The sequence below is a fragment of the Canis lupus genome, chromosome 1, assembly GCF_011100685.1.
Source record: "Canis lupus familiaris isolate Mischka breed German Shepherd chromosome 1, alternate assembly UU_Cfam_GSD_1.0, whole genome shotgun sequence".
Taxonomy (NCBI): domain Eukaryota; kingdom Metazoa; phylum Chordata; class Mammalia; order Carnivora; family Canidae; genus Canis; species Canis lupus.
Genome location: NC_049222.1, coordinates 93,839,552 through 93,862,392, shown reverse-complemented (window position 1 = coordinate 93,862,392; position 22,841 = coordinate 93,839,552). Strand labels below are relative to the sequence as shown.

Genomic DNA, 22,841 nt, shown 5'->3' with positions numbered 1-22,841 from the left:
TCTCATTTAATATAACCAATGAGCTGGCACTGTGTTTCTTCCGTTGTGTTCCTACCACCAACAGCCAGAAGCTAGCACCCTTCTTGTCCAGAATCATAGTGGACTCATTCACTCATGCATCCAGCAAACATTTGGGGGAAAGCTTCCACAGCCAGGACCTGGAGCACCATGTGCAAACACAAGAGTTCTTGTTCTCACAGAGCTTAGTGACAATCCGTTTGGCACAAAACAAAATCAGTCCACAGACAATAAATATACTACCTCACCATAAAATTTCCAAGTTTGGCATCCCGTGGACATCTACTTTGTCCAGTGCCTTTTAAAAAAATATGTACTTCCCAGCAGTATACTCCGCATGTAATCACTATATATATGCCCCCTTTAACACAATTCAACACTCATGTTCCTAAAGCACTTTCTATATGTCCAACACAAAACTAGCCAAAGTGCCTGTTGCAGAAAAACTATAATGTTACAAAACGTATATATGAGCTACCTTGGTCACTCCTCAATTTCTTTAGAAAAAAAAAAAAAAAAAGCTGTCTATGCAGCCAAGGGTTAATAAACCTGCCAAGGGGAGGGCGTGAGTGAGAACAGAGGTTCTGGGGTGCTCTGAACAGAGGGTGCATGCTTTACCACCTCACGCCATGCCACCCAGCCATCACACCATGGGACAATCTCAAGTAGCCTTTGAGTCCCTGGACCAGGAGGAAGGAGAGCATCCAGCTCAGCAGTCCAGGTTGTGGCACGCGAACGAGAAAAGTAGAAAACAGGGAGACCGAACTAGAAGATAAGCTACCATCACTGCTTTAACCCGCTCACCTAGAGTTCCCGAGAACTTCCGAAATTTTTCCATCCACGTGAAGTTTTTGAGGTGTGTGTAGTTATTACAATAAACTTTGTATTTAATAAAGATTGTCCCACTTTGTTTTTTCTAAAACAAAAAAACAGAACAGAGAACACAGGAAGCCCTAGTGCATTCCTCCAATTTTCCTGCTCCGATCTGGGGTGTGTGTTATCAGGCCTGTTTCAAGTTCTGAAAATGCAGCTGGTCACCAGGTGACCTCACTGAAGATCTGCCTTAGTACAGTACACAAGTGACAGCTTCCAAAACTTCCCAATTGGTAAAGGATTAGATTTGTTTAAAAGTCCTGACTGTGAATCAAAATGCGACAATGGGCAAATGTGCATACTGGTCAAAGAGCTGACACAGGGGGATCCCTGGGTGGCGCAGCGGTTTGGCGCCTGCCTTTGGCCAAGGGCGCGATCCTGGAGACCCGGGATCGAGTCCCACGTCAGGCTCCCGGTGCATGGAGCCTGCTTCTCCCTCTGCCTGTGTCTCTGCCTCTCTCTCTGTGTGTGTGACTATCATAAATAATAAATAAAAAAAAAAAAAAAAAAAAAAAGAGCTGACACAGACCACTCAGAACTGCTGGTCCCCAAGGTTCTAGGTCATGGCCACATATCATACACTTTCAGTCTCAGAGTTCAATAAACCTCATTATGTGGATACCCCACAGAATCAGAAGAAAATACCCACTATGACTCCATAATTTCCTTAACAGTGAAGGAAGAATGCTTGTCACCTGTAACTTGAGATTTAGAAAACACAAACCTAACATAACATCATGCATTGCTTTCACATGTAACGTTTTTTCAGTGGGGCTTCGAGTTGATGAGCTACAAACCTCCATCACGCCCATGTCTTGATCCACACGTGACCTTCCTACTTACCCTTTGCAGGGATGGGACTGGACCACGCACCAGCGTCAGCTGAGTCAATGGCTTTATAAAAAAGCTGCACCACAGTTGGGGGCAGCGTGGCCTTCAGACCTGCTCCACTTCTTTCCTGGTCACCTTTATAGAGCCAGAGGCCAGACAGAGGAGACACTATGGAGAGCAAGCCACTCAGCCCTGCTGCTACCTATGCTCCCCATTGCTCTGCAATCTCTTCTCCCCAGAGAATGGCCAAGAGGAGAAAAAGGGAAGAGTGGCCTAGAGTGGCCTTAGCAGCATCAGCATCTCTGCAGTACCTACTGTGTGCCAGCCACTGCATTCATGCCTTACATATGTGATCTTTTAATCTTTACAGCAACCTAATGATGCTGGCCAGCATTATTACTCCTACCAAATGAGTGAGGAAAGTGCTGGTAATACCTTAGCAGCACATCAAAGGTTTGCGACCATCACTGACCATTCTGAACACCTAGAAAGGGACAGGTTTGCACACAAATTCTTTCCCAAGTGTACCTTCTGACACCCCCAACCCTGTTGCTCTCAATCATGAGCTGCCCCCAGGTTGCTGGAATCACCTTCATCTTTCCTATGGGCCTCGAGAGGTCAGAAATGCCCTAACAGGCTCAGCCCTCCTGTGCTCTCCCCCTTCTTTGGCTGTAGTCAAAGGAAAGCTCAGAGGAAAGGGCTCTGAGAAAGGATGGGCTGTGCTACTACTTAGTGAAAAAAAAAAACTGATTTCTGAACCCATGACAGCTGATCTCTGATGTTTCTTGTTTTTAGGAGACACAATCTACAAGCTTCAGACTCCAAGCATAATGACACTGTCGTTCACACTGAAATGATGCAGCAAAACAAAAACAGAGAAAACCCGCACACAACTAAAGCAAAACTGGCAAAATATTCACTGTTAACTACAGGTAGGACTAACACCCAAGTGTTCACTGGGCTAGCCTTTCAACTCTTCTGTATATTTAACATTTCCATAATAAAAAAAATTAGTTTTTAATTGCTTCCCTAACTTACTGGTTGCTAAATATACAAGCAAAGCCTAGAACAAGTATTTTCATTACACATATCATCGTTAACTTTTTACTTTCTAAAATGAGGTTTTCCACAAAGGCTCTAGCTAAACCCAAGTTGAGTCTGCAATAACAACTTTCTTTGGCTCTACGGGTGTTGTTCCCCTTGATGGAGAGAGAGGCTGACTGACACAGACCAACAAGGGATATTTTCCCCTGAACTGTTATTTACTCAGAATAGAACTTGTTTGCTTTAATTTTTCGTGGGAAGAGATGGGATTTAAAGCCAGAGGCACTGTTTATTAACAGCTGGGTTTTAACTCCTCCCAGCTAGGGTTTGGACCCCTCATCTCCAGCATTGGCCACTGCAGTGCTTTTCACATGACAGGTGCTCTAAAGGTGCTGGCTGGTGACAACAGCAGAAAGTCAAGAGGACATTGATTCTGGAATCACTCTTCCTGTCAACACAGAGCTGGCAGCTTTCACTTCAATCAGGACAGGAGTGTGAAAAGGTTTGGTTAGCTGCAGAAATAAGCTCTAAAAATGTACAGACACTTACTTCCCAGAGTTGATTCCTTTCATGTGGTCTGTGTAAATATAGATATCGGGTATAAACTTGTTGAGGATGCTCCTTGCAGAATCCACAATCCGGTTTGCCATCTGCGGTGACACACGCACGGAGTACCTGTGATCCACGGTTAAGGGTGCCATTAACTCCAGACAGAGGAAGGTCTGTTACGAAGCCAGCGGCTCTTTGTGGAACTATATAATAAAATGGGACTTCTAACGCCATTCTATTTTCCAGCTGTATTTAATTGCTTACCTTTGTAATACCGTAACTTGATTTTTAGATTATTTTCATTTATTATTATTGTATCATAATTTATTATAAAACAATCACAATGAAAAACACCCAGAAGTAGAGTTGGAGAGTATAAAATAAGAGTTCTCAAGCCTGCTCTAGACTTCCTACCTGATGCCCTCCCCTCCTAGAAATGGCTCAACCCAATTTTGGAATAAGAAACAGCCTGCCTGGGATCCCTGGGTGGCGCAGTGGTTTGGCGCCTGCCTTTGGCCCAGGGCGTGATCCTGGAGACCCGGGATCAAGTCCCATGTCGGGTTCCCGGTGCATGGAGTCTGCTTCTCCCTCTGCCTGTGTCTCTGCCTTTCTCTCTCTCTCTCTGTGTGTGACTATCATAAATAAAATAAAATAAAAACTTAAAAAAAAAAAAAGAAAAAAAGAAACAGCCTGCCTGTCTGGGATGAGCCAGACTCCCTTTGAAGATAAGTGTTTTCTGACCATCCCCACTGCTGTAACTAATGAGTCTTTCTTTTGCAAACCTAAGGCCAGAAGAGATACCACACTGGGGCTCACATGGGCCAATCTCAATCTACCCCACCCCCCATGTGTTGACAGGAAAAGCAGAAAAAGATTAGTGAAAGAGCATATGGTAGCTGTTTATAAAGACCTAAACAGGTTTGTTGCAACTCACAGAGCTTATTTTCAATTATTTAAGTGTCAGTTACTCCATTTGTGGATGCTACAAGCTTCTCACAGCTATTACCTTATAATCAAAATATTGGTAATGAGCACTTTACACCAGGGCACCCCTAGAAAGAAGAGGAGGAAGATACATAAACTCAAGCGAAAAGCCTGGAGTTTTATTTTCCTAATTTTTTTTTTTGAAGAGAGCGCACGGGGTTGGGAGGGCCAGAAAGAAAATCTCAAGCAGGCTCCACAACCAACATGGAGCCCAACATGGGGCTCAATCTCACAGCCCTCAGACCATGACTTGAGCTGAAGTCCAGAGTCAGATGTTTAACTGAGCCACCCAGGCGCTCCTGAAAAGGCTGATTTTTAAAGAAGTAGAAACAATTACCTAAAATTAGACTTTATCACAGAGACTGGCTCCCCTCAATGTCACAAATCAAAAAATAAGTATGGAGTACTTTCAATGTGCGATGTTTGGTCGAGAGGTGGCTACATATAGGTGGCTACATACGTGGGGCCAGGGGCTAAAGAAACAGAAAAGTAACAACATGTGATCTTCTCACTACTCTGACACACACACACACACACACACACACACACACACACACCATGGCAATCCAGTGGGGAAAACAAGATGCGTGGTCTGCCCATTCTGGCCCAACTGTTCAAAAATTACTGTCAATGACACATTCGATGTTCATTTGAGCTGCAGAAATGAAATGCTCAGAGACTGCAAAGAACCTGGCTGGCATCTATCTCCCCTCCATGATACATCCTGCACCCTCCACTGAAAGATCCATCTTCCTCATACGAGCAAGAACCCACAGTTAGCTAGCCCAGGCCTCCCAGGCCTCACTGGCAATCTGCTTGGTGCCTGTCCCCACCTTGGCACCATCACCCCCTCTACTCACCCAAACTGTCCAGATGCATCTGAACTGCCTTCCTTCCTCCTTCCCTCATTCTCCCAGAGGCCCTCCAGCCAGCACCAGCCTGTGGTCTCCACCTGGCCTTGCCGTATGTCTTCCTTCATTTACACACATGCTGTCCTTGCTCATCAACAAGACCACATGTTCCATAAGAAGAAGGACTCTGCTTTTGTACAGAGCAGAGCTCTCTGAGGACTCTCATACCCTATTTTTGTACTCAGAAATACTCAATAAATATTTGACTTGACTCAAAGGACAAACCTGAAATGAGGAAAGAGCAAAGAGGATTTTTCAATACACACACAAGGCCCACTTACATCACCACCTCTCTGTCCAGAATGTACTTTTGACCACCGGCAGCTTAGACAAACAGTCCCGGGTCTCATACCCTTTGGACCGGGTGGGTGCTGCCCTTCTGAGCCTAATGCTGCCCACTCTCCCGAGGAGAGCATGAATATCACTATTCTGACATATAATCCCACAATATTCATGGCTCCCGAAGTTCTTTCAGGTACATTAGCAACTGATCTTATGCTCACAGTGACCCTGTGGGCCAGTTCCGGGACTTCCAGTGAGCATAAGCTGGTCACAGAAGTGAGATACAAAATTAAACAGATGCAACTTAACAAAGACAACCCTCCTCCTTCCAACCTTGAGATGTGGAAACCAGGTGGGTAACTCTACCAACTCAGGGCCAGTGGAGTCCTATTCCAGAATCCTGGCAGTGGAGAGGGACAAGGTGGCTTTATGCCAGAGTCACTGTGAAACCACTCAGCTTGGTGTGGAGGCCCTACAAAGGAATGGCTAAGAGTTCTAGAATCAGACCACCTGTATTCAAGTCCTAGCTCCAGCAAACTGCATCATTCTGGGCCTGGGCTGTGTCCATCTTCTCATCAGTAAGAGAAGGATAAATCACAATATTCTCCTCCCGAGGTTTGGAGGCTCAAATGAAATAATGCACGTAAAGTACTTAGTGGTACCTGGTGTGATGTAGGAGCCCAGTAAACGCCAGCTACTGCTTTTCTTACTGCTAGTCCAAGATTCAAATCCCAGAGTAGAGATTCCCAGCCTTTCAGGAATCAGAGATCCCTGGGAATCTGATAAAAGCTATGGACACTCCCTCAAGAAACAGGCACATGTAATTTTGCCGACAATTTCAGGGGATTGTGAATCTCCTGGAGCCCAAATATGAATATCATTTTTTAAAAGATTTTATTTATTTATTCATGAAAGACACAGAGAAGAGAGGCAGAGACACAGGCAGAGGGAGAAGCAGATCCCCTGCAGGGAGTCTGATGTGGCCTTGATCCCAGGACCCCGGGATCATGCCCTGAACCAAAGGCAGACGCTCCACCACTGAGCCACCCAGAGGTCCTGATATTAATACCATATTAAGAAATTATATCTAAGGGAAAGGAAATCAGTTGTCCTACAAATTCCAACTCCCTCCCATCTTCTGCCTCCACCCAGCTTTTTCATGTGACTCTCATGTACCAAGTCATGAGCTTCTGGCAGAGTGCCACAAACTGAAAACAGAGTGTTCCCTTCTCCCCACCACCCCTCCTCAGGCAGGGAGAGAATGAGTGGGTGGCATTAAATCAAAGGTAACCACACTGTCCAGTCACTGCGGCTCCTTCCCAGACCCTGGACAGGCGGTCAGCGAGGGAGAAGATGTGCTCTGGGGGGTAATTCAAGCCACAACCACCCACAAGAGCAGGGCCAGTTCTCCCAGCCCAAGCCCTCCTATGGGGACTACAACCTCCAAACTCAGACCAACAGGTAACCAGATTTGCAAGTAAAAAAACCCACAAAACCAACTAAAGCTTTTTTTCCAAGGCGGCTCTCTTTTCCCAGGCTCCAAAACTGGCCAAGAAGGTGATCTTAATTCAAACCCACATTCCACTGAGATGTTTGTGAAAGGGGCAGCTCTGGAGACCAGTGGCTGGAATGTCTGGTTTGCAGACAAGAATCTAAGCAAGGGCACTTACATCTACTTTCTTGGGGAGTTGGGAGGAAGGCACTACAGGCCTGATGTGTCAGGGAGATTCAGTTGTCTGAGCTTCAGAACCAAGCAAGAGTCTTCCTGGCACCAGTTCTATCCAGGGAAGGCATGAAGACCACCAGAGGGAGAAGCCAGGAACGAACAGGGTTATAGCCCAGCGCTCGGGCTCTTTACGCTTTCGTGTTCTCCTCTGTACAATCCCCAAGGCTTCCTCATTTCTCAGCGCCCTCATCAAAGGCTGACTCATGAGGCGTTTGCACACCCAGTACTCCAAGTACTCTGGGACCCCAGTGGGACAGTCTCTCTGGAACCCACATAGTTACAAGACTGTGTCAAAACAAACAGAGTACACTCTGGAAATCACATTTCCAGACTACAGAGAATGGATTCCAAGCAGAGTTTACCGCCACAACAGAGTGTTAAAGAAACAAATCTCAAATGAGAAAAAACAAAGTGAAACAGCCCGGAGTGTGGCACGTAAGATTTCGTGTGCAAGGTTATCAACTGCAGCATTTTCAGCAACAGAGAAAAATGGAAAGCAACTCAATGATCGCCAACAGGACTTAATTCTGGGTGTATACAGTAAAATAGGGTGTGCCTGTTAACAAGAATGGGGTTGAGCTATAAGCTACTGACATGGGTCAAGTAGAAAAGGAATATTTAGTTAAAAATAATTAAAATAAAAACCTACCTACTTGCATGGCATCTCCATTTCTCCATGGAGAACATCACCTCAGAAAGTCAGTTTAACTATATGCATCAATCTGGGGGCTCACAGGACAGAAACTCCCTCCCCACCTCGGGGTCCACTCTCTCCTCATTTTTACCAAGCATGGCCCTGAGACACACCCCAGGATAGCTGAGCAGAGAAGAAGCCACCGTCCAGCGAAGCTCTGCTATACCTTCCTCTTATCTGGAGGATTTCTATAGAGAACTTAGGGCAGCAGCCTTTTATCTCAACAACGGCCTTCTCCACCTGCACTGTGCGGACCACCAGGTCCCCTCATTGCTTACTGTTCAAGCTAATCAAGCTCTCTCCAAACTTCTCTTCCCCCAAGTAGGACCACCTCCAAGCCTCCTGAGACACACAAAACTGGACTTTAAGCACCTATGTCACCCCTGAGAAGTGCACATCTACCTCTTTTGTCAAAGTCTCACAGGGAAAGCCATCACCCAACCCCATCCAGCCCCCCACCTCCAACACCCGCCCTCACTCAGATCTTGTCGGCACCTAGAATTGTACAAGATTCTCAAGATTCGGGATCCCTGTGTGGCGCAGCGGTTTGGCGCCTGCCTTTGGCCCAGGGCGCGATCCTGGAGACCCGGGATCGAATCCCACATCGGGCTCCCGGTGCATGGAGCCTGCTTCTCCCTCTGCCTGTGTCTCTGCCTCTCTCTCTTTCTCTGTGTGACTATCGTAAATAAATAAATAAAATTAAAAAAAAAAAAAAAAAAAGATTCTCAAGATTCTTGACAAAGGGGATCCCTGGGTGGCTCAGCGGTGCCTGCCTTCAGCCCAGGGAGTGATCCTGGAGTCCTGGGATGGAGTCCCACATCGGGCATGGGGCCTACTTCTCCCTCTGCCTGTGTCTTTGCCTCTCTCTCTCTCTGTCTCATGAATAAATAAATAAAATCTTTAAAATTAAGAAAAAAAAAAAGATTCTTGACAGAGCAGACGTTCAACAGACTGAGCCACAGCACCTGGAAGTTATCATCTTAATGTGGAATTTCTCTAGAAAATTACTGACTTTGGAATAAAAGCCAACTTGTCAGCATGGCCTTCAATCTTCACTGGCTCCTGCCCTATCTTTCACATTCCATCTTCTACTACCAAACACCACTGACAGACCTGCATTCAGTCCACACTGCAAAGCCTGCCACCCCCAAAACTTCTGTGCACCACTGTCTCTACACAGGCCCATCCTTGTGCCTGAAGCACCCCTTTCTTGCTCCACTTCACAGGCCTCTATTGCTCAAGGTTCAATCCAAATACTCTCCCTTCCTCTAAGAGAACATAGAGGTTAAAAGCCTGGGCTGCAATCAGCACTCAAATCCCAGCTACGTCATTATCAACAGTGTGATGTAGACTCAAACTCTTTAAGCCTGTGAAGCCTCAGTTTCCCCATCTGCAAAACAGAACTCAAGTAAACTTAGAGTCACTTGGAGGCTTAAAAACAAAGAATATAAAATGTAAATGGATTAAATTCCATAATGAAAAGTAGCTGAATGGGTAAAACAAGATCCAACCATATGCTGTCTGTGAAAGACTCACTTTAGAAATAAGGAGACATATAAGCTGAAAGTGAAGATGTTCCATGCAAATGGGAACCAAAAGAGAGTAGGGGTGACTATACTTCTATTACACAAAATAGATTAAGTCCAAAAAGACTTTAAAGTCACAGGAGACAAAGAAGTGAATACAATGATAAAGGGTCAATTCAACAGAAAGATGTAACTATAAACATAGATGCACTCAATACCAGATCACCTAAATATATAAAGCAAACATCAGAACATCTGAATAGAGAAACAGCAATACAACAATAATATTAGACTTCTTACCCCACTTTCAATAATGGATAGAACATCCAGGAAGAAAATCAATAAGGCAACAGGAGACTTGAATAACATTATAAACCAAATGGAACTAAGAGACATCGACAGAACATTTCACCCAGTGAACATCGACAGAACATTTCACCAGTAGCAGGATACACATTCTTCTTACATGCACACAGAGCACTCTCCAGAATCACATGGTAGGTCACAAAACATGTCTTAACAAGTTTAAGAAGGCTGAAATCACCTCAGGTACCTTCTGCAACCACAATGGAATCAAACTAGATGTCAATAACAGGAAGAAAATGCAAAAATTCACAAACAGATGAAAATGAGTGCATTCTTGAACAAACATGGGGTCAAAGAAGAAATCAAAAGGGAAATTAGAAAATATCTAGAGACAAATGAAAATGAAAACACAATATACCAAGATCTATGGGACAAAGCAAAAGGAGTACTAAGAAGGAATTTTATAGTGATACACACCTACATTCTTTCTACAAAAGAAGAAAGATCTCAAATAAACAGAATAACTTTACACCTCAAGGAATTAGAAAAAGAACTAAATCCAAAGTTAGCAGAAGGAAAGAAATAACAGAGTAGATATAAATGAAACAGAAAAGTGAAAACCAATAGAAAAAAAAAATCAATGAAAGTAGGAGTCTTTTAAAAAGATAAACATATTGATAAACCCTCAGCTAGACTAAGAAAAAAAAAAGACTAAAAAATCAGAAATGAAAGAGGAAACATCACAACTGATGCCACAGAATTTTTTTAAAGTCATAAATAAGGTACTATTATGAAAAATTATATATGCCAACAAACTGGACAACCTAGAAGAGATGGATAAATTTTACCAAGTCTGCATCAAAACTAGAGCTTGAACAGAACAATAACAAGGAGACTGAATCAGTAACTAAAAACCTTGCAAAAAGAAAAGCTGAAGACCAGATGGCTTCACCAAATGAATTCACTGGTGAATTCTAACATTTAAAGAATAATCAATACCGATCCTTAAACTTCCAAAAATATCGAAGAGGGAACACTTCCAAATTCATTTTATGAGTCAGCATCACCCTGATACCAAAGCCAGACCTTAAAGACACTACAAGAAAAAAAAAAAACTATGGGCCAATATCCCTGATAAACACGGATACAAAAGTTATCAACAAATTTTAGCAAATTAAATTCAATGAGGGCAGTGTTGGTGGCTCAGTTGTTTAGCGCCACCTTTGGCCCAGGGTGTGATCCTGGAGACCCTGGATCAAGTCCCGCATCAGGTTTCCTGCATGGAGCCTGCTTCTCCCTTGCTTGTGTCTCTGCCTCTCTCCCTCTCTCTCTGTGTCTCTCATGAATAAATAAATAAAATCTTAAAAAAAAAATTAAATTCAACAATACATTGAAAGGATCATACAACATGACCAAGTAGGATTTATTTCTGGGACACAAGGATGATTCTACAATGCAAATCAATTAATGTGTTATACCACAGTAACAGAATGAAGGGCAAAAATCACGACTGTCTCAACACATGCAGAAAAAGCATCTGACAAAAGTCAACAACACTCTTCCATAACTAAAAATGCTCAACAAATTAAGTATGGAAGAAATACTTACCTCAACACAATAAGGACCATACATGAAAAGCCCACAGCTAAGATCATCCTCAGTGGTGGAAAACTCAAAGCTTTTCTTTATAATTTAGAAGAAAGCACAGATGCCATGCCTATTCAACATGCAACTGTAAACCTAGCCACAGCAATGAAGCAAGAAATGAAAGGAGTCCAAAGTAGAAAGGAAGAAGTAAAATTGTCTGTCTGCAGATGACATGATCATATATGCAGAAACACCAAAGATGTTATCTCCCCACCAAAAAACCTACTGGAATAAATGAAGTTTTAAAAGTTGCAACTTGCCTTTCTGTACACTAACAATAAATTATCTGAATAAAAATAAAATCAAGGAAATAATCCTATCTACGATGGCATCCAAAAAAACCTAAATACTTAGGAATAAATTTAACCAAGAAGGTGAAAGACTTGTATACTAAAAAGTATAAAACACCTATGAAAGACATTTTATGTTTTAATTTTTTAAAAAAGATTTTATTTATTTATTCATGATAGACATAGAGAGAGAGAGAGAGAGGCAGAGACACAGGCAGAGGGAGAAGCAGGCTCCATGCTGGGAGCCCAATGCGGAACTCGATCCCGGGACTCCAGGACTGTGTCCTGGGCTAAAGGCAGGCGCCAAACACCAAGCCATCTTGGGATCCCCTATTTCTTTAAGATTTTATTTATTCATTCATGAGAGACAGAGAGAGAGAGAGAGAGAGAGGCAGAGACACAGGCAGAGGGAGAAGCAGGCCCCACGCAGGGAGCCTGATGTGAGACTCGATCCCAGGTGTCCAGGACTACACCCCAGGCCAAAGGCAGGTGCTAAACTGCTGAGCCACCCAGGGATCCCCAAAACACATTTTAAAAAATACAAATAAGTGGAAAGACAGATGATGTTCATGGACTGAGAGAATTAATATTCTTGAAATGTCCATACTATCCAAAGTTACCTACAGACTCAATGCCATCCCTATCAAAATCCCAATGATATTTTTTATAAAATAATAGACACAGAAAATAAAAGATACAGAAAAACAATCCTAAAATCTATGTGGAACCACAAAGGACTCTAGATACCTAAAGCAATTCTGAGCAAGAAGAACAAATCTGGAGGCATCAAGAGTTCCTGACTTCAAAATATATTACTAAGCTACAAGAGTCAAAATAGCAGGGTACCGGCATAAAAACATGCAGAGCAATGCAACAGAATAGAGTCCAGAAATAAACCTACACATATCTGTTCAACAGATTAACACCACAAAGAAAAATCAACTCAAAATGGATTAAAGATAAACTTAAGACCTAACACCATGAAACTCCTAGTAGAAAACACAGAGGAAAAGCTTTTAGCACTGGCAATGCTTTCTTGGATGGAATACCAAAATAAGGGCAAAAGAAACAACAAAGTGAAAAGGCAACCCACAGAACGAGAGAAAATGTTAATTCATACCTCTGATTAACATCCAAAATATATAAGAAACTCATACAACTCAACAGAAAAAAGTAAAAATAAAATAACCCAGGGGCGCCTGGCTGGTTCAGTGGGTAGAACATACAACTCCTGATCTCAGGGTTGTGAGTTCGAGGCCCACTCAGTGTAGAGATTACGTAGAAATAAAATCTTAAAAATAAAACAGCCCAATTAAAAAATGGGCAAAAGACCTGAGACCCAGATGTGTTCAAACATTCATGTGGACAAGTGCTCAACATCACTCATCATTAGAGAAATGCAAATCAAAACCACAATGAGCTATCACCTCAGACCTGTTAGGGTAGCTATTATCAAAAAACAAAAGATAGGGCAACCCGGTGGCTCAGTGGTTTAGCGCTGCCTTCAGCCCAGGGCGTGATCCTGGAGACCTGGGATCGAGTCCCACGTTGAGCTCCCTGCATGGAGCCTGCTTCTCCCTCTGCCTGTGTCTCTGCCTGGCTCATGAATACATAAATAAAATATTAAAAAAAAAAGAGAGAGAGAGAGATAACAAGTATTGCTGACAGTGTGGAGAAATGGGAATCCTTACACACTGTTGAGGGGAATGTAAACTGGTGCAGCCACTATGGAAAACAGTATGGAGGTTCCTCAAGAAATTAAAAACAGAACCACCATTTGATCCCGCAGTCTCACTTCTGGGTACATATGCACAGAAACTGAACACACTTCCACATTCATTTCAACTTTATTCACTATAGCCAAGACATGGAAGCAAGCTAAATGTCCAATGAAAGATGAATAAAGAAAATGTAAAAAAAAAAAAAAAAGAAAATGTACTATTTCCATACAATGGAATATTATTCAGCCTTAAAAAAAAAGTAAATGCTGTCATTTGTGACATGGGTGAACAAGGAAAACAGTGTGCTAAGTGAAATAAGACAGACACGAAGAACAAATACTACGTAATTCCATTTATAGAAGGAATCTAAAATAGTCATAGTCACAGAAGCAGAGTAGACTGGTGGTTGCCAGGGGATGGAGGGAGGGGCAACGGGAGATGTCAGTCAAAGGGCATAAAGTTTCAGTTATGCAAGATGATTAAGTCCTACAGATGTACCGGGTACCGTAATGCCTGCATTATATACTTAAAAATTTGGGATCCCTGCGTGGTGCAGTGGTTTAGCGCCTGCCTTTGGCCCAGGGCGCGATCCTGGAGACCCGGGATTGAATCCCACGTCGGGCTCCCGGTGCATGGAGCCTGCTTCTCCCTCTGCCTGTGTCTCTGCCTCTCTCTCTCTCTCACTGTGTGCCTATCATAAATAAATAATAAAAATAAAAAAAATTAAAAAAGGAAAAGAAGTATTTAAAAAAAATTGCTAAGATAATTATACTGGAGTTTAAAAAATAAATTCTTGTTGTTTTATTAAAACATTCATTCATTTATTTATAATGCAAGCAAGTGTAGAGGAGGGCAAAGGGAGAGAGGGAATCCCAGGCAGACTCCAAGCTGAGTGTCAAGCTCAGAGCCCAACACGGGGCTCGATCCCACGACCCAGAGATCATGACCTGACCTGAAATCAAGAGTTGGATGCTCAACCAACTGAGCCACCTAGGAGCCCCAGTAAATCTTTTTAAATTTACTAAGAGAGGGGATCCCTGGGTGGCTCAGAGGTTTAGCGCCTGCCTTTGGCCCAGGGCACAATCCTAGAGTCCTGGGAGCGAGTCCCACATCGGGCTCCCGGCACGGAACCTGCTTCTCCCTCTGCCTGTGTCTCTGCCTCTCTCTCTCTGTGTCTATCATGAATAAATAAATAAATAAATCTTTAAAAAAAATTACTAAGAGAGTAGGTCTATGCCAAGTGTTATATCACAAAAAAATAAAAGTGTGAAAAATTTTTTTAAAAAGAGCAGAAAGTAACTTTTAGAGTTAACATATATGTTCGTGGCACTGACAACACTGCTTGTATATGCTCTTCACGCTGCTGGTTTCACAGGTATATACTCATCTACAAACTCATCAAGTTGGGACACCTGGGTGGGTCAGCAGTTAAGCGTCTGCCTTCAGCCCAAGACGTGATCCTGGAGTCTTGGGATAGAGTCTCACATCGGGCTCCCTGCATGGAGCTTGCTTCTCCCTCTGCCTGTGTCTGTTTCTCTCTCTGTGTGTCTCTCATGAATAAATAAATAAAATCTTAAAGAAAAAAAATATACTGTAAAAAAAAAAACTCATCAAGTTGTACACATTAACTATAGCCTTTTTATGTAAATCGTAACATCAATAAAGTGTTTTTTTAAAAAGAAACTAAAAGTAAGTATATAGTTATATTATCAGAGTGCATGCAGAGTAACCACTTAATAAGTAAATATTATTCATGCTCTCCTACATCTTCCAGGCAAAATGTGCCATCCTCTATCTCTGCTCCCCGAACCCATCGTGCATCCATCCACACCATTTTACACATTCTATCAGAATAACATATTTGCACATGTTACCCTCATCAGATGACAAGCTTTGCTGGGGGAGGGACTATAGTACGTTGGTGGCCCCTAAACCAAAGCGCTCAGGGGAACAGCACATACCATGGAGTTATCTGCTTTGGCATGAACTCAAAACAAAACAAAACACAAGGAATGGATCTGTCTAGTCACAGTAACACAGACAATAAAATACCGTATCTCAGCCAACAATTACAATTTCACTGTTAAGACTTCTCCAAGACTATTGTCTAGAAAGTAAATAACTCTGGGAAGAAGTAAATTGTTAGAAGTCATTCTTATCTTCGTGAGGCAAATGAAAGATAAGAAATCTACATCAAGTCCAAAGGATACGCAGTCCCTCTGATTCGCTTGATTTTTCCTGGATCTGTGAGCTGAATGGGCTTCAGGACCTTCCTCACAGGACACGAGAAGAATACCTCCCCTCCTCCTCCAGGAGGCATTCCTCGTCGCACCACCTGCGCAGGTGTTGAGAAAGAAGAGGTGAGAATTTGGCAGAGCAGGTGACCCTGACACCTAACCTGGTTGGTTTACACCAAGAGTTCTTCCTTAGAGCACAGCTAGCAAGCACTTCTGTGACACCGAAAGGTGAGGCAAAAAGAGGAGCCGACACAGGGCCAGCATGTCCCAGGCCCAGTCAGGCAGGCTTCACCACCAGGGCCTGTGCCCTCATTCTTACGAGCGACTGGTGTGGCTCATTAGCCCATCCCATTTCTGAACCATCAGGAATCCATTTCTCCTCCCAATGCAATTAATGAATCTAAATTAAATAAAAATGAAGTCATTTCCCTTGTTTAAAACGTTAACTTAAGTAGAGATGCTAAACGGCTTAAGATATCCAGTTAACTTATTGATACAATAATTGATAATAGTTACTGGTATCATATTGATAATAATTCCTTTTGACAGCAAACAAATGGATGCTTAAATTACTTCCAGGTTTTGAAAACACTAAAAATTCTCAGAAGTATCTAGTTCGGAGGCCCAAGACACAAATTACACCTAGATGATCTTGCTCAGAGAGGGAGTGTGGCCAGAAGACTGGTTGCACAGCTTACCAGTAGAAGTGCCATGAGGAATAAAGGAGTTAATACACATGAACACTTACAACGTTGCCTATCATACACAAAGTAAGTACAACATAATCGGTGCTACTGCTGTCACTGCTCGAGTCCCTTTACAGCTCAAAGTCTGTAATGTTTGGTTCAGGACTCCTGAGGGTCTTCTCAATGGTGACTTCAAATGTGACACACACAGACACACTGCATCCTATAGCTCTTCCAATGAGTTAATAAGAGAATATTTTTCACATGTTTACAGCTAACAATGTGTACATTCTTACCTTTAGCTCAAATGATTCACCGTCAATTCCAAACTGCTTCAACAGAGGGAGGGCTGTTGCCTTAAGAACATCAACCTGTAAAATTATTTAAGGAAAAAAAAAAGTTTAAACCTTGAGAGGCACCTGGGTGGCTCAGTCGGTTAACTGTCTGCCATCAGCTCAGGTCCCCAGGATTGAGCCCTGCATCAGGCTCCCTGCTCAGTGGGGAGTCCACTTCTCCCTCTCCCTAGCATGTGTGTGTACTCATTCTCTCTCTGCCAAATAAATAAATAAAATCTTTTAAAAAATAAAAAATAACCCTTAAGAGGTGGAAAAAATAAAGAGCCCAGGAAGCAGGATGAGGTTTAGCAATTGGGTAAATGATGTGCTCCTATGAAGAGAAAGCACGCTGACTTACAACTGAGGGCGAAGGCCTGCTCTGCTCCCAAGTAAGGCTGCAATTTTACAAAAAGCCACTGGCTTCTCCGAGCCCCTCTTCACTTACTTTATAGCATCATAAGCCTACCCTACAAGTCACCGTGAGGACCATATATATCAGGCAAAAAGCACTGAGAAATTGCTGGGCTCATTCAGAAAACAAACTAGGATTTCTGCTCATTCTGGGTGTTTTGTTTTGTTTTTAATTTATTTAAGAGAGAGAGCTCTAGGGTTGGGGGGATGCAAGGGAAAGAGAGAATCTTCAAGCAGACTCCCTGACTCCAGGCTCCATCCCAGGACCCTGAGATTATGACCTGAGCCAAAACCAAGAGTCAGCTGCTTAACCAATTGAACCACCCAATGGTCCCAACTTCCATCATTCTTATAGGCATAAATGCTATGGAAAAAAATATCAGCATTTTGTATTACTTTTTCTGACATGGTTATTTAATATTTAGAGTTGGTAGCACTCCAAGCAAGGCAAACCAAATGAACCATCCAACCTGAGCTGGGGCTACCTGGCCCACCACACGGGCAGATAAAGAGGAGGTGGTGTGCCCGCAAGGGGGTGGGGGCAGACTGGGAACAGCAGCTTCAAACTCCAGGAAGCAGCACAAATCCCAGACTATGATGACAATACCCAGGGTAGGGCTGTGCCAAATGTTGCTGTTCTGTCCTCCTCATTCAGAGCTCCTGAGACACCTGGGGTCCTCTGCTTACTTATCTGTGGATTCCCCAGAGGGAACAGGATGACATTCAAATCTGGTCAGCTAACCAGTCGGTGAATGTTGTCTCAACAGCAAGTTGGGAAGGAAAATGACTCCTTCCTTGTTCCCAATGCAACAGAGCTGTTCCTCAGCCTGCAGGGGCTGGCCTGTCAGCCAGCACTGAGGGCAGGCAGCTGCAGCAAGGCGCATAGGGAAAAAGTCCTGGTCAGAGTTCAGACTCTGCCTCCAGTTAGCTGGTGGCCTCAGCTCAGAAAATCCCAAACTGTCTGAACTTCTTTGTCTCTATGGTAAGGGGGCTCAGCCTGGAGCAACTCTAACATGCTGGGATTCAGCAGAATGATACTCCAATAAGGAAGGCTTCACAGCACAGAACAGGCCCCAACTAAATATTTTGATACCACAAAATTAACCAGAGGCAGAAATGACCTGGGAAGCCTAGGAACGTGTTTGGAATAGATCAGGTGGGGCAGAAGCAGTTATGGGGAAAACCCATTAAAGATTAGCTCATTTCATTAAATATTAAAGCTAAACACATGTTAAAAACTTAAAATACGCATTCAGGGTTACCACAACAGGGAAGTCAGTCCGAGTAAATACAGGACAGCTGAGGAGAAGGCCAAACTAGACTCTGGGAAAAACGAGGGAGGTACCAACACAGGTAGCTCTGCTGTCACGACTCCCAGGAACTAGGCACCCACCAGCTCTCCTGGGAGGAAAGAAAGGCAAGAAGATGGCACATCCCACCTATACTTGGATTCAGAAGGATGAGGTGAAGTGACTGTGAAGGTCAGCTGGAAGCCCTGGTGTAACCCGACGCGTGGCCCTGTCTCCTGGCTCTCTCTCCACTTGACACAGAGGGCAGGTATCTTGGTGCAGGGGGACTAGGACCAGGAAAGCAGATGTGGACTTGAGTCCCTCTCTGCCTCTTACCTGCTGTGACACCAGAAAACTCCCCCTGCATCCCCAGGGCTTTGGGTGCCTCCTATATAACGGGAGGGGCTAGAATGGATGTGCCCCCCTGGCTCTGCAGAGTCTCTAATTTTAGCAGAGTGAGGGAAGTCTGCAAGTTCTGGTCAAGGAAAACAGAGCTGTAACTCTGATTACAAGCAAAAGTCTGACCCAGGTGGCACCTGAGGGCAAAGGTTTATCCTTCAGGTCAGTGGATCGGTTGACAGACAGAAACATGACCAGATCCGAGCCGAAAAGAAAAAAGGAAGAAACCCGCTTCCAGCTACCTTGTCCAAAACAGTGATAAGAAAGAACATCCACCTCACAGGGTTGGTGTGAGAATTAAACAAGTAAGGATGCATACACATGAACCCAGGTTCACCCAGAAGAACACCCAGCACACAGCAGACGTAACTGTACTTCTCTTGCCCTCCCAGGAGGGAACTAAAGAAGACTAGAATCTTCACTTGCCTTTTGGCCGGCTTGTCTGCACCAATAAATACCTACAGGCAGCTCTGGTGCAGAATTACTGAGATTTAGAGGATACCTCTTTAACTTTTCTTCCAAGAATCTCTCCCCACTCCCAGTCTTTTCATCCCCGGGAGGAAAATGTCCCTATTCCTGCACAAGGCTCACCCCATCACTTCCACCGTCGACCTCACCCCTCCACCTGCTGTAGTGAACCTTATAAACACCCCACTCCTTTTAATGGTTTTTTTTTTAAGATTTTTTTTTTAAATTTATTCAGAGAGAGAGAGAGAGAGAGAGAGAGAGAGAGGCAGAGACACAGGCAGAGGGAGAAGCAGGCTCCCTGCAGGAGCCCAACTTGGGACTCGATCTCGGTGCTGTGCCACCGAGGCTGCCCATATTTTAATGGTTTCTTTCTCCACTACTGTGTCGCCTCTGCCCACAATTAAGATCAAGCTTCCTTCATTCAAAAAACAGGGCAGTCTGGGTGGCTCAGCGGTTTAGCGCTGCCTTCAGCCCAGGGCGTGATCCTAGAGACCCGCAATCAAGTCCCACGTCGGGCTCCCTGCATGGAAAGTGCTTCTCCCTCTGCCTGTGTCTCTGCCTCTCTTTCTCTCTCTCTCTCTCTCTCTGTGTATTCTCATGAATAAATAAATAAAAACAAAAAACAGAAAAAACTAATGGGATGCCTGGGTGGCTCTGTCAGTTGAGCATCTGCCTTTGGCTCAGGTCATGATCCAGGGGTCCTGGAATCGAATCCGACATCAAGCTCCCTGCTCAGCAGGGAGTCTGCTTCTCCCTCTGCCTCTGCCTGCTGCTCCCCCTGCTTGTGCTCTCTCTCTCTCTAATAAATAATTAAAACAAAAACATAAAGCAAAACGAAAACTCAGCTCTTAAAGAATCATCCTATCTAACCTTCTAGAAGACTCTCCTGGTTTTCCATGGTTCTGTTTGCTACTCATTCCTCAATTCATGCCTGTCCTTATAGTCCCATGACACTACTCTCTCAAAGGTCAACACAACTTCTCACTGTCGAATCTCCCCACCTAGCGCTGAGATCCCGCAAACCTGCCTCTGTGAGTCATCCCTCGCTTCTTAGAACTCAACTCCTACCTCCACAGTCACTGTCTCCAGGCCCTTTCTCCCACTCACACCTTAAACATTCATTTCCTCTTTTTCCTCTCTTCTCAGTCTCTGGAACCACGCAACCCACAGAGGCCAGAAAGGGAATTTAAATGAATCATGAGGTCAGCTAAGACCTGTGTCCAACCAGAGTTCACATCTTCTCCAAAGAGGGCAGCATCACCACAGGTCCAATTCAGCACCATGCAGGCCCCACTGATGGCCATGCAGTGCTGCCACATAAACCTAGTATAAAATAAAACCTGGGATCTCAAACACGAACCACCAGCTCAGATCCACACCACCATCACACTTTGCAAGCCAAAGGAAAAACAGCTGTCAGATTAACTCAGTCAAAAAGCCTCCAGCGTTCAACTTTGGCACTAGTCAATCTCCTTCTCCGAGGGATTTAACTATCAAGAGGCAAGATCTTAATGACCTACCTCTGAGGCTCCAGACAATAACTTCTTTTATTTTATTTTTTTAAGATTTTATTTATTCATGAGACACACACACACACACACACACAGAGAGGCAGAGACACAGGCAGAGGGAGAGAAGCAGGCTCCATACAGGGAGCCCGATATGGGACTTGATCCCAGGACTCCAAGATCATGCCCTGGGCCAAAGGCAGGTGCTAAACTGCTGAGCCACCCAGGGATCCCCCAGCCAATAACTTCTAACTGCCAGCTGGACATCCCCATGTGAATATCCTGCCAATATCCCAGAGAAGAGGATGAAAATTAAACACAGCATCCATCACCCTACCACAATTTTCCTCTTCCCTGTGTCAAATGCTACCTGCTCTCTATCCTTCCAGTCAAGAATAGAAATCATGGAATAATTTATAACCACTTCCTCCTACCAGTTAGGAAGTCTCACTCCACAGTGTCCTTCAGATCAGTCTTTCCCTTTCCACTTCCATGCCCATAATGTTCCAACTAACTGACGCCTCTCTAATTCATCCTTATCTTCCTAAAATCTGAGATACACTCTGGCTTCCTTTCCTCTACAAAACCCTCCCCAGCTCTCAGCACTTTGCTTGTCCCTTGGACAGGGGGAACCTTGTAGTCTCCCTAGCCACCTTCATAGCTGTCCACCTCATGAGATGGAGTTCCAGAAGGGAACTCTTCAAATTCAACCTTGTGTGCACTGAGTGGACATGGACATGGACTGGGGGAGCCATATGTTAGTGAGAAAGCTTGAGTTATGGCCATAGCACTCTGAACACACCAGATCTCGTCTGATATAGGAAGCTAAGCAGAGTCAGGCCTGATGAGTACCTGGATGGGAGAAAGCCTGAAGTGATGAAGCCACGGGCTGAAGAATTCAGGATTCTTCTAATCTCATTCAGGATTAGGTGTATTTATTTTATCCTGGTCTGGAGCCAAGTACTAACCAAGGTCATTTTAGTCATGCAGCTAGCAAAAGCAGAGAGCCCTATAACATTTGAAAACAGATTTTTTTTAAATACCCTGCATGTAAGAATTAGGTACTATTTCTGGGGAATTCGTCAGCTAAGCTTTGTTACTTTTAATATATAAAACTTTTTTAAATGCCAGTAGAAATAGCTTTTAAGATTATTAGCAATTATGGGGGAAAAAAAAGTACAAAACTGAGACACACAGTGCCAGAGTTTCCTGTACGCTTCAAAGCTCTTCCCATTATGCAAGACTCTTCCTCCTCCCCCCTGCTAGAACCTTCAGAAAATTCAGGAAAAAAAGCAATCATTTGAAATTAGTTTAAAATTCAAAATACTTTAAGTAAATAAATATTTTTTAAAAGGGGGGTTGTGCCTGGATGGCATAGTCCATTGAGCTTCCTACTCTTGCTCTCAGCTCAGGTCATGATCTCAGGGTCATAAGAGACTGAGCCCCTCCCCCGACTCCAGCTCCATGCTCAACAGGAAGTCTACTTGGTTTTCTTTCTCCCTCTGCTCCTCCCCCCTCTAAAACAAATAAATCAATCTTTAAAATTTTAAACAGTTTATGCAACATTACTTTACAGCTGAGAATTTCAGATATTGCACTGTACTCAGGATCCTAAGAAAGGAGTTTATATACCTGAATTCCCAAGAATTGAGGAATAAGTCTTTTAGTGCCTACCAACACACTAACTGGGATTATACCCTAATAGATGTCTTGGTGAATACCAGCAGTCTTCACTTTGGGACTCACTGCACCACCTAATTGGTCTTTCCTGGTTAAGAAAGTTATATACTTCACATTCTGCCTCACAAGTCACCTCCTCAGTGGTCTGGGTCCAGTATCAGTAGAGATGAAGACAAGTGTCCTTGGTAAGGATTTCACATCATGGCCCTGAGCTTTAAGATACCTTCTCTGGCCAGCAAAGAATCCAAAGGTGGGGAGCTTTCCCTCTATACAAGAGAGGTATAAGGCAATCCTGGACAGAATTGCTCTAATCTCTGTCTGTCACACACATATACATACACATACACATACACACACACACACACACATACACACAACAAAACCCATCCTAGACGGGCACCAAGACAGCTGTGGTGGCCACAGTGA

At 43.8% G+C, this 22,841-nt stretch overlaps 1 protein-coding gene across 4 annotated transcripts in view; it reads right to left on the bottom strand.

The window, feature by feature from the left end:
• RCL1 (RNA terminal phosphate cyclase like 1) overlaps positions 1-22,841 on the bottom strand; it is a 59,940-nt gene that overhangs the window by 16,974 nt on the left and 20,125 nt on the right. For 3 of the 4 annotated variants that reach the window (XM_038527255.1, XM_038527256.1, XM_038527257.1), the window contains exons 4-6: positions 16,622-16,696; positions 15,613-15,737; positions 3,316-3,441 (exon numbers count right to left, since the gene is read on the bottom strand). In XM_038527255.1, the coding sequence (XP_038383183.1) occupies positions 3,316-3,441; positions 15,613-15,737; positions 16,622-16,696 (326 nt within the window). Of the gene's footprint in view, positions 1-3,315; positions 3,442-5,159; positions 5,390-15,612; positions 15,738-16,621; positions 16,697-22,841 lie in introns of those variants that run through there. The other variant, XM_038527258.1, reaches the window with a different exon arrangement.